The following is a 12,500-nucleotide window of genomic DNA, read 5'->3' as shown; positions in this document are numbered from 1 at the left end:
AGATCTTCATTTTGACGCCATGAACACTGAAATTATATTTCTGATCATATAAACCACTTTGAATATTATTTTAGCACGTTTAACCCTTTAGTATTCAGATTACTCTGTCAACCATAATCCTTATCTATTCACATTTTCTAAAAATTGTTCATGTATTATTTTGTAGCTTTAAGATTTTGATGATATGATATGATTGTGTACTTCTAGAATTAGAGGCCAATGTTTAATTCTACAGGGTGTCCATAAAGTCTGGGTACATGGAGATTAACACATACTTTAAGAAATTATTATTTCTTATATTTAATTACTCTTTTACTTGTTTCAGTCATTTGACTGCGGCGATGCTGGAGCACCGCCTTTAGTCAAGCAAGTCGACCCCAGGACTTATTCTTTGTAAGCCTAGTACTTATTCTATCGGTCTCTTTTGCCGAACCGCTAAGTGACGGGGGATGTAAACACACCAGCATCGGTTGTCAAGCGATGTTGGGGGGGACAAACATAAACATATACACACACACACACATATATACATATATACGATGGGCTTCTTTCAGTTTCCGTCTACCAAATCCACTCACAAGGCTTTGGTTGGCCCGAGGCTATAGTAGAAGACACTTGCCCAAGGTGCCATGCAGTGGGACTGAACCCGGAACCATGTGGTTGGTAAGCAAGCTACTTACCACACAGCCACTCCTACGCCTAATTGCTTATGTTATGATTTTATTTACTCCATGTACCCAGACTTTGTGGACACCCTGTAGAATAAGAGACCAGATCTGGCTGGTTTGAACATGAAACAGGTAGAATATTTTGGCCAGATATAGCCAGTTCAAAAATGAAGGGTTAAAGGATTAAAGTAATTTCTTTTGTGCCGTAAACCATTTACCATATCTATGTTGTCTCCCTCAGTACATGCTTATTTTGCTTAATGTTAATCTAGTGTTGATTATACGGTTAACAATAGGCACAGCATTTGTATCCTGTAGGTGATATTACTATTTTCATCTTCCATATTAGATATTAGAATGATTGTCACACAAATCGCATTTATTTATATATGAAATCAAAAACTCTAAATAACTTTTGGATCAAACTGAAACGATGACAAAATCTTAAAATTTCTGATTTCAATATATTTGAATAAAACTGTCGCTTTTATTGTCTGTTTTGAATACCACAGCTCTACCCCCCACCCCCACCCTCTCTCTCTCTCTGCAACAATCACCTTCTCTCCATCATTAAACATATTCATTTCATTGTCACTTCTGTTACCAACCAATCTTAACTTACAATCACTTTCGTTGTCATGACGATATTGGTATAGTAATTATCATTTTATAGAAATTATACAAATGTTCAGAAATATGAAACAAAAACAACAAATTGTTTTCACATTTCACAACTTTTGATTATTTTTTTTATTATAAAATGTTTAAAAGTTATTGAACATTTTAATGTTATTTCATTATTTATTTTGGTCTTTCATATATTCTAGAAGTTATTTAATTTTCTTTTTTTGTCGGTCATATTTCACTATTTTATAAGTTTCAATGTTTTCTTCAACATTTAAGAAAAGATACATCGGGCAATATAATACTTATGTATCTATCTAGCTTATTTCATAATATATATATATATATATATATATATATATATATATATATATATATATAGGCACAGGAGTGGCTGTGTGGTAAGAAGCTTGCTTCTCAATCACATGGTTCCAGGTTCAGCCCCACTGTGCGGCACCTTGGGCAAGTGTCTTCTATTATAGCCTCAGGCCAACCAAAGCCTTGTGAGTAGATTTGGTTGATGGAAACTGAAAGAAGCCTGTTGTATATATATATATATATACACACGCACACATATATATGTGTGTGTCTGTGTTTGTTCCCCCACCATCACTTGACAACCGATGTGCTTACGTCCCCGTAACTTTGTGGTCCTGCAAAAGTGACTGATAAAATAAGTACTAAGCTTACAAAGAATAAGTTCTGGGGTCAATTTGTTTGACTAAAGGCAGTGCTCCAGCATGGCCACAGTCAAATGACTGAAACCAGTAAAGGAATAAAAGAATATATGTCTCTCTCTCTCCCTCTAGATAAAAATATATACATATATACAGGGTATTTCAAAAAATTTGATATCATTTTGCAGTCTGATAACTTTGCCAGTTCTTGTTCAAATTACTTCAAATTTTAACAGCAGGTGTAGAAACAGATCAAAATTTTATGTTTAGTGTTTGATATGTTTAGCTTTAAGTATACATACATACAAATTCAGCTTATATTGAAAGTCAAAAAAGTTTGCGTTGAGATGTATTGAAAGATACTACAGATAAGGAAATAAATTTTTTCTCAAACGCAGGGTGAAGCTAATAATATAGCATGAATAGGACAAAGTATCCATATTTTGCAGAAAAATCTGTTGATGGCCAGCCATGAGGAGACATGAACTCACATCCTTGTGATTACGTGTCCACAGACAGATTTTTCTGCAAAATTTGAATAGTTTATCCTGTTCATGCTATATTATTAGCATCACTCTTTGTTTGATGATAAAATTATTTCCTCATCGCTGTCTATCAATACATACATATATATCATCTTTGTTGTCATTTATCATCTGTTTTCATGCTGGAATGGGTTGGACAGTTTGACCAGATCTGCTAAGTTTGCTTTGGCATGGTTTCTACAGCTGGATGCCCTTCCTAATGCCAACCATTTTACAGAGTGTGCTGGTCAGTTTTCTTGGGGCACTGAAATGGGTGCTTTTTACATGGACCAGCAAGCAAGCCTTTCATGAAGACTAGCTCGGAGTCATTTCACATGGACTAGCATAAAGGTTCTAGACACATACATACATTCTTTTATTCCTTTATTCTTTTACTTGTTTCAGTCATTTGACATTGGCCATGCTGGAGCACCACATTGAAGGGCTTTAGCTGAACAAATCAACCCCAGGACTCATTTCTTAATACTCGTATTTATTCTATAGGTCTTTTTGCCAAACTGCTTAGTTACAGGGATGTCAACACACCAACACTGGTTGTCAAGTAGCGATGGGAGAGGGGGAACAAAGACACACACACAAATATATATATATGACTATATATATTTATATACATGACAGGCTTCATTCAGTTTCCATCTGCCAAATCCACTCACAAGGTTTTGGTTGACCTGAGACACTTGCCCAAGGTGCCACGCAATGGACTGAACCTGCAACCATGTAGTTGGGAACCAAGCTTCTTACCACACAGCCATGCTATATATACATATATATGGCACGTAAAAAACACCATCCAAACGTGGTCGATGCCAGCTCCCTTGCCCTGACTGGATCCTGTGTCAATGGCACGTAAAAAGCACCATCAGAACGTGGCTGATGCCAGTACCGTCTGACTGGCTTACATGCCGGTGCCACCTAAAAAGTACCCAGTACACTCTCGAAGTGGTTGGCATTAGGAAGCATCCATTAGGTTGACATCCATCTGTAGAAACATTGCCAGATCAGATTGGAGTCAGGTGCGGCCTCCTGGCTTGCCAGTCCCCAGTCAAACTGTCCAACCCATGCCAGCATGGAAAATGGATGTTAAACAATGACGTTGATGACGACAATATATATATATATACAATTTTCTGTACTAAATGGACACAAAGCAATCTTGTTAACCACAAAGCAACAACTGCACTTCTGCACCAATTTACTACCTGAATTTTAAATTTGATGAATTTGGCAATAAATTTCAGAACCTTACCTGTGTGTAATTTGCAAACAGATTTAATGGTCGACTGTTAATTTCTGTGAATACCCAGTGATTCAGTTTATCTTTCGTCTTGTTACCTGGAGTTGATTGCATGCCTTGTCTGCCAGCTAAGCCCGAAGGTTCAACAGAAAGAATCTAGAAATATAATAATGATAATAATAATAATAATAATAATAATAATAATAATGATAACCATAATAGTAATGATGATAATATTGATAATAACAACAATAATAATAATTATTATTTTTCTTTTTATCACAGGTTTTATCATAACTCCTGGATATTATTATTATTCATATACACACAACAGATTAGACTGTTGGAAAAGAAAAAAATTCCTAACATCAGGCTACAACAAGTAACCTTAGAAGTTATCATTATTATTATTATTATTATTATTATTATTAATATAAAATAACAATGGTTTAAAAACTAACAATAACAATTTTGATAAAATGTTAATGATTGAAAAAAAAAATACGAATAATGTTTGGAGACTGAAAATAACATAAAAGCTGATTAATTAAGCACTGGAGAAAAACATGCTGTAAGGATGAATATTTTTGATAGTGATTTTATTGATGTTTTTAATATCTGGTTTAAGTATCAAAGATTATCAGCATGGCCATACACATTCCAAGCTAAATTTGTTTGTTTTATGCCTGGTTTTCATGTTAGCATGGATCAGATGAATACTTGTTATTAAGGTATCATTATACAGCTAGATGTGGAGGCACGTGGTTGAGTGGTTAGGGTGTTCCAGTCCACTCAGCTGGCAAAAATGAGTAACGCTGCGATGGACTGGCATCCCGTCCAGCTGGGGAACACATACGCCATTGTAACCGGGAAACTGGGCCCATGAGCCTGGCTAGGCTTTAAAAAGGGCGCATTTATTTATTTTTTATACAGCTAGATGCCCTTTCTGCTGCAAACCCTTATTGGTTTTTTCAGGTAAGGGACATTTTAGTTTTATTCTACCTTACAGTTTCATGAAAAATCCTAAAAATAAATTCTTGAGATTTGAGAAGACTTTTTTAGCACCAAACCTCAGAATATGATCTCTCTTGAATAAAGTAGCATGTAGTGGTTTCTATAGCAAAAAGTGTATAAATGCAGTAAAGACCACATTGGGATGTTAGATGAGTGCTACCATCATCACCATCATTTAACGTCTGTTTTCCATGCTGGCATGGGTTGGATGGCTTGAGAGGAGCTGGCAAACTGGAGGGCTGCACCAGGCTTCAGTCATCTGTTTTAGTACGGTTTGTATGGTTGGATACCCTTCCTTAAGCAAAACCACTTTTGCAGAGTGTAATGTATGTTTTTTGCATGACACAAGCATCAGTGCTTTTGACATGGTGCCAGCAGAATGGTTTCAGAACAAAAGCAAAGTGGTATGGACAGAAATCAGAGGCTATGATGGGGAAAAATAATTATAGGATTTTAAAGGCCTTCCCCAATAAGTCTTGCCATACAATTGAAGCAAGAAAACTAGATATGATTGTGGTGAACAAAATAAACTGACAGAGTAAAATCATAGACTCTGGAGAACCAGTAGATAACAGAGTTGATATGAAATGGCAAGAAATTAAGGAATAACAGGACCTAACCAGAATGATGAAGAGGTTGTGGAAGACTAAGATGACAATTATTCCAGTGAAAGTTGGTGCAAACAGCTACTTAAGAAATTTAAAGGATATTGGAATTTTAAATTTTAAATCTGAAATCGTAATCGAACCGACTGGCACCCATGCCAACCTCTCCTTCTTTGAACACTAAACTCTGCTTGTGAAGACCTGTTGGAGCAAGTGAAATCGAAATCGTAATTGAACAATACTCGTTGACTGGCACCTGCGCCAGTGAAGCACTAACACTACTGTCCGAGCGTGTTCATTGCCATAGCAGCTGTCTGGCTTCCATGCTAGTGGCCCGTAAATAGCACCATTTGAGCGTAATCATTACCAGTGTCACCTTCTAGCACTTGTGCTGGTGGCACGTTAGAAAATCATTCGAGCGAGGTCGCTGCCAGTGCCGCTGGACTGGCTCCCATGCAGGTGGCACGTAAAAAACACCATTTTGAGCATGGCCGTTGCCAGTACCATGTGACTGGCCCTCGTGCCGGTGGCACGTAAAAGCACCCACTACACTCTCGGAGTGGTTGGCATTAGGAAGGGCATCCAGCTGTAGAAACTCTGCCAAATCAGATTGGCGCCTGATGCAGCCTTCTGGTTCACCAGTTCTCAGTCAAATAGTCCAACCCATGCTAGCATGGAAAGCAGATGTCAAACAATGATGATGATGATGATGATTGGAATTGAGACTTGTATTGTCAACCTGAAGAAAAGTGCAATCCAGAGAAAGGTTCTTGAGATCTGCATAGACTTGTCAGTAAACCTCAAGACAGCATCCCTACTAACATCATCATCCTCTTCTTCTTTATCATCATCATTTAAGGCCTGCTTTCTATGCTACCAAGTGTTGGATGCTTTGACAGGAGATGACAAGCCAGAGGACTGCATCTATATCTACTGTCTGGTTTTGGCATGGTTTCTACAACAGGATGCTCTTCATAATGCCAGAAGCATGTTATATAATAATAATAATAATAATAACAATGATAATCTTTTCTACTAAAGGCACAAGGCCCGAAATTTTTGGGGAGGGGACTAGTCGATTATATCAACTCCAGTGTGTCACTGGTACTTAATTTATCGACCCTGAAAGGATGAAAGGGAAAGTCTCCCACAGTGGAATTTGAACTCGGAATGTAACAACAGATGAAATATTGCTATGCAATTTCGTCCAGCATGCTAACAATTCAGCCAGCTCACCATTCTACTCACCATCTTATTAATGATAAAAAAATAACATTAATGATAATAACAAAAATTAAAGAAAGCAAACAATTATCTTATTACTCACTTCTCCGGTTTTGGAATCATTTTGTATACCAAGGGACTGTCCTTCAACTTCTTTTTTGATTATATATAATTGACCCTTTGGTATTCTTTTTATTTCCAAATCAAACTGGTTTGATTTTTTTATAAGGGATTTTAACCAAGATATAGAATCAACAGTGACTTTGTTCAAGCAGAGAAGTTCATCCCCAACATGTAAAATATGGTAAAGATTAGGGCATTCTCTTTGATTCCAGCCAGCAACCCTGGAAGTAAAAAAGAGAAAAACAAAATCGCCATGATTACATTTATACATGTGTGTGTGTGTGTGCACTGTATTTGTGTTTATGTATGTATGTTTATATATCTCTCTCTATGTATATATATAGAGAGAGAGAGATAGATAGCTAGACAGACAAATAGATAGATAGAACGATTGATAGATAGAATTATTTGAAACACAAGAATTAATTTTGAGATAAATTTAATCACTTTGTATGGAAATTATTGAAAGAATTTTGAAATATAACGTTGAAAGATGATAAAGAATGAGAACTTACCAAATTTTCTTAGCATATTCCACGAAAGCAATGTTATATATATCTGTTCGAGATACAGAAATTGTCAAGCCATTTGTTTTTTTGAGCTCTTCTTTGAGTTGTAAAACTTGACTCATGGCTAGATTTGTAACAAAATGAGGAGCATTGTCCAAGCTTTCATCCGAAGAAGCAGTTTCTAAATCGTTCTCAGTTTGCTGATCGCGAGATTTAGGAACAAAGCTGTTAGGACGGGGTGGTCTCCGTGGAGGAAAGATATCACTACGTCTGGGTATTCGAGGAGGAGGTAAAGGAGGCATAACATCTTCAGGCTCTTCTTGCGCAGGAGGAATATTTACAGGTGGTTTAGCAGGGATTTGGGGTTGAGGAGGTAAAGCTACCGGTGCTGAATGTTGCGTGTTTTGCACATGTTGGCTATTTTGCACATGTTGGCTATTTTGCACATGTTGGCTGTTTTGCACATGTTGGCTGTTTTGCATATGTTGGCTGTTTTGCATATGTTGGCTGTTTTGCATGTGAAGGTCGTCATCTGAACTGATATTACTGTTTGAATATCTTGAATTTTGATTATTTGGAGCTAAGCTCAACCGATCAAGGTTTTCTGAAAGGAATTCCCTATTGTAAAGTATTTGTTCTGGTTTAGCAATTGAATTAATACCATTCTTTGGGAAATTGGCAGAAGAAAGACAATTTCTATGTTTGCATGAGGTGCACGTCACATTATTGTTAATGATGTTTGTAGCATTTTGCTCAGCATTCTCTAACTGAAGTTCATAACTTACACCAGAACTTGAAGAATTAAACATTGATGATGAAAGACGGCTTTGGTCTGGTTTGGCACCGAAACCAGGAAACCATGGCAGTGAGTCAATTTCTTTCATTTCCCGAGAAGAGAGTTTATGATATTTTTTCGATTGTGGTGACGTGGGAGAACTAGCACATTTAAAAGGTGAAGAATCTGGAAAAAAGTTTGTAGAAGATGGTAACACAGCAGAATTAGCATTGGTTTCTTCACTGGCGCTATCTTTCAAATATTTCTTTTGATGAAATGAAGTATTATCATCAGAAGTGGTTAATTCTTGAGATCTATGAATGACATACTTCTGAAAATCACAAACTTTGAAATTAGCTGGGTAAGAATAAACAAGATCGGTCTTGGAATTGGGGATCAAAGTACGTCCATCACAAGTATAGCCATATATGTTATCTCCTTCCCAAGAATGCTCGCTTTCTATACTGTCTCTTGACCCACCGAATGTTTTGTCATTTTGTTCCCTGCATTGAAAATTATTGTCTCTGTCGCTGACATATACGATTTCATTGCTTTCTGAATTCTCTCGGGACACCACAGAATGATATGATGGCGGTGTGTTGTGATAAACTTCAGATTTTACCCGAAGAGCTCTTTTATTTATTTCAGGATGTAATGCCGCCAAATGAGACGTAGAAGGAATGTTAGTTTGAACTGTACCAAAATCAGAAAAGGAGAACCGGTGTGTAATGTTTCTATTCATCAAATTGCGTTTATTTTCCCGTAATGGAATAGGTGGGGATTCTGTTGAGATGCTGGTGTCTAAATGTTGTCCTGGAGCTAGTTTGGTTGTGACAACTGCTGCCGCAGCAGCTGCAGAGAGAGTCTGTGGCACTGATGATGACGGTGATGGTGATGTAGGCAGCAGTGGAGGCGGAGGTGATGTCAGTGGTGGAGGTGTTGTTAGTGGCAGTGGTGGAGGGGCACCTGTAGGTGGTAGGAGTGGGGGAGGTGGAGGCGGTGTTAGTACGGTGGAGATTGGAGGCGGGGAAGTTCGTGGTGGGGTTGCGGGTAGTGACTCCATGATTAATTCGATGGGGCGTGGCGGAGGTGGTGGTTGGTGTTCGGGAAAGTTTAGTTCCAGGGACGACAACGAGGAAGAGCTGTATCTGTTAGGGGATGAAACGGATGAAGGAGGTGTCTCTTCCTTGTTACGCAGAGTTGGTGGTGGCAAAGGGTCCAGGACATAGATATGCTCCTTAGAATCAGCCTGAAAATTGAACCAAATTAATATCAGGAAAAAAAAAACAAAGGAAAGCAAAAACATGGTAACTCTGATTTATAAAGTTTGGAGAATTCTTTACTTTTAACCCTTTGCCTTTCAAAATACTTTGTGAAATATAATTCTTGTCTATTCACATTGTTTGAATTAATCATAGCTTTCAGATTCCAATGATGTCATCAGTATCGTCACCATCTTCATCTGTTTTTCCATGCTGGCATGGGTTAGACCAGCAGTTTTCAAACTGTGGTCCGCAGACCACAGAGGGTCCGCAAGGACAAGACGGGGTCCGCAAGGACAAGACGGGGGTCCGTGGACAGCAAATACTTTTTATGGGCAATTTGATCTTATATATGTTTTTTAATCGAAATCTTTTAATTGACAATAAACCTATTTGTTAAATACTGTTAAATAAATAAATGTAAAAATATATGTTATTTTAAGCAAATATTTATGTATAAATTTCATAAGCGCTTATAAGGGGGTCCCTAAGGTAAAGCCTGAAATATAAAGGGGTCCGCAAGTCAAAATGTTTGAAAACCCCTGGGTTAGACAGTTTGGTTGGAGATAGTAAGCCAGAGAGTTGCACCAGGCACCAGTCCGTTTTGGCTTGGTTTCTATTGCTGGATGTCATTCTTGATGCTAACTGCTCCAAGAGTGTACTCTTTTACTTGTTTCAGTCATTTGACTGTGGCCATGCTGGAGCACCGCCTTTAGTCGGTGTTAAGGCTCAGTGAAAAATCATAGCCATGGCCAGTGCTGGTGGCACGTAGAAGGCACCCATGCCAGTGGCACATATGCCAGTGTCATTTAAAAGGCAGCCAGTATAGGCGTAGGAGTGGGTGTGTGGTAAGTAGCTTGCTTACGAACCACATGGTTCTGGGTTCAGTCCCACTGCATGGCAGCTTGGGCAAGTGTCTTCTACTATAGCCTCAGGCTGACCAAAGCCTTGTGAGTGGATAAATAAGTAAATGAGTGGAAATCAGACTGGTGAATGTGTTAAATTATAAGGCACTAAAAGAGAATGACTCTCCGCACACACAACAGAAGTTAAAGATAGATTTTTTTTATTGTCTGTGTCTTAATTACTTGAATCAATTATGATATATTACCAATATATGATTAATTAATCTCTGAAATATCAAAGGTAATATTAACTTTATTATGATTAGTATCCATATTTGTAAAGTAGGACTCAGATAAAAAAATATCGAACCCAACGTTCTGTTATTTCTGCCTTTATTCTTGGATAAATATAAAGTGGTGCAGGCTTGGCTGTGTGGTAAGAAGCTTGCTTCCAAACCATGTGGTTCTGGGTTCAGTCCCACTGTGTGGCACATGGAGCAAGTGTCTTCTACTATAGCCCTGGGATGACCAAAGCCATGTGAGTGGATTTGGTTGACAGAAACTGAAAAAAAACCCATTGTACATGTGTGAGTGTGTGTGTGTGTGCGTATTTACGTCTGAGTTTGTCCCCCACCCTCCACTTGATAACTGGTGTTGGTGTGTTTACATCCACCATACTTAACAGTTCAGCAAAAGAGACTGATAGAATAACTACCAGGCTTTAAAAAATACTAAGGGGTCAATTCATTCAACTAAAAATCCTTCAAGACGATGCCCCAGCATAGCCACACACTAATGACTGAAAACAAGTAAGAGATAAAGAACGGACAAAAATAATTCTTTCAAAAGGCAAAAGATGTCCTTTGCTTTTTTTTTCTTTCTTTCTTTTATTTACTTAGAAGAGTTATATGGTCGATCAATCGATCGAATACATTCTTATTGGTCTTGAAAGAATGAAAGGTTAAGCTGCTGGCCTCCCAGATGAAACAGAATAATGGCTTGAATCTGAATTATCTTAAGATATTAAGTGTAGCTTTCCATAATTATAGGATGTCAGTGAATGCAATGCTAATAATATATTATACTCCAAAGGTAGGTGTAGAGATAATATAGAGCGATGGCCGAACTACTTTTGCTGGGTGTAATCATATCTTTTTCTCTTTCCAAGATGAGTTTGAACTCTGTCAAGACTGACTTACCCTTTCGTTTTTCTGGGATTCATAAAATAGGTGCCAGCAAGAAACTGGAGAGTCAATCTTAATCAATTCAGTTTTCCCATCCGCAAAATTCATGACACCAACTTGTGACTAAGTTATATATCTCCATTGTATATTGTATGTAAATGTGGTGATTGCATTGTGTGATTTTGGTAATGAATTGTTTAATGTTTTAAAATCATTGAGGGCAATGGGTTGACAGAAATATTATAATACTGAGCTAAACATCTTACAGTAATATTTAGTACTAGCTGACCACGTGCCATCAATAGTGACAGCTAATTGTAGTGTTTTATATATGAATAAAGTACTTAATAATCACACTTACAAACATTCGCATACTTCCCTTGTACATGCACACACATACACACATATACTCACAGAGGATATGTGTGTGTATGTATTCTATTATAGTTTCGGGCCAACCAAATCCTTGTGAGTGGAATTGGTAGACGGAAACAGAAAGACCCCGTCATATGTATATATATATATATACAGGATTGACCAAAAGTCACCTGGCTGTAAATCAAAACCATTTAATTCCAAGATTAAAACAAAAAGTTATTCTATCCGAGACCTCACAGCATTCAATTATTAAACATTCATAATTGGAATGAATAAATAAAATTGAATGTTAACTATTTACGGAATTTTGATAATCATTCATAGACTGTGGCCATGCTAGGGCACTGCCTGGAAGAATTTTTAGTTGAAGCTATCAACGCCAGTACTTATTTTATTAAAACCTGGTACTCCCTCTATCAGTTCTTTTGTTAAACTGCTACATTCTGTGGACATAAACAGACCAACACTGGTTGTCAGTGGTGGTGGAGGACAAACACAAACACACACATATACACAACGGGCTTCTTTCAGTTTCTGTCTACCAAATCCACTCACAAGGCCTTGGATGGCCTGGGGCTCTAGTAGAAGGCACTTGCCCAAGGTGGGACTGAACCCAGAAGCATGTAGTTATGAAGGAAGCTTCTTACCACACATCCGAAGAACTCGAAAGTGGACTTGATGCCAAACAACAACAACAACAACAACCACAAAAGCAGATAAAACAACATAAATATATATCTAAAAAAGCCTAATCTAAAACAAAAAACTGCTACACTACAGAATCATAGACCGACTTCTACAACACCACCACCTGTGTAATATGTTGATGCTGT

General features: G+C 37.6%; 1 protein-coding gene across 17 annotated transcripts in view; it reads right to left on the bottom strand.

The window, feature by feature from the left end:
- The window catches only part of LOC106881988 (uncharacterized), a 458,683-nt gene that overhangs the window by 2,133 nt on the left and 444,050 nt on the right, over positions 1-12,500 (bottom strand). For 10 of the 17 annotated variants that reach the window (XM_089341023.1, XM_089341048.1, XM_089341081.1 and 7 more), the window contains 3 exons: positions 7,230-9,247; positions 6,695-6,935; positions 3,761-3,904 (listed from right to left, as the gene is read on the bottom strand). In XM_089341023.1, coding sequence (XP_089197149.1) covers positions 3,761-3,904; positions 6,695-6,935; positions 7,230-9,247 — 2,403 coding nt within the window. Of the gene's footprint in view, positions 27-3,760; positions 3,905-6,694; positions 6,936-7,229; positions 9,248-12,500 lie in introns of all 17 variants that reach the window. The other 7 variants (XM_089340989.1, XM_089341010.1, XM_089340993.1 and 4 more) reach the window with 1 other exon arrangement.

This window comes from Octopus bimaculoides, chromosome 2, assembly GCF_046866305.1.
Source record: "Octopus bimaculoides isolate indiv1 chromosome 2, ASM4686630v1, whole genome shotgun sequence".
Taxonomy (NCBI): Eukaryota; Metazoa; Mollusca; class Cephalopoda; order Octopoda; family Octopodidae; genus Octopus; species Octopus bimaculoides.
This window is presented reverse-complemented; position numbering and strand designations above follow the sequence as displayed.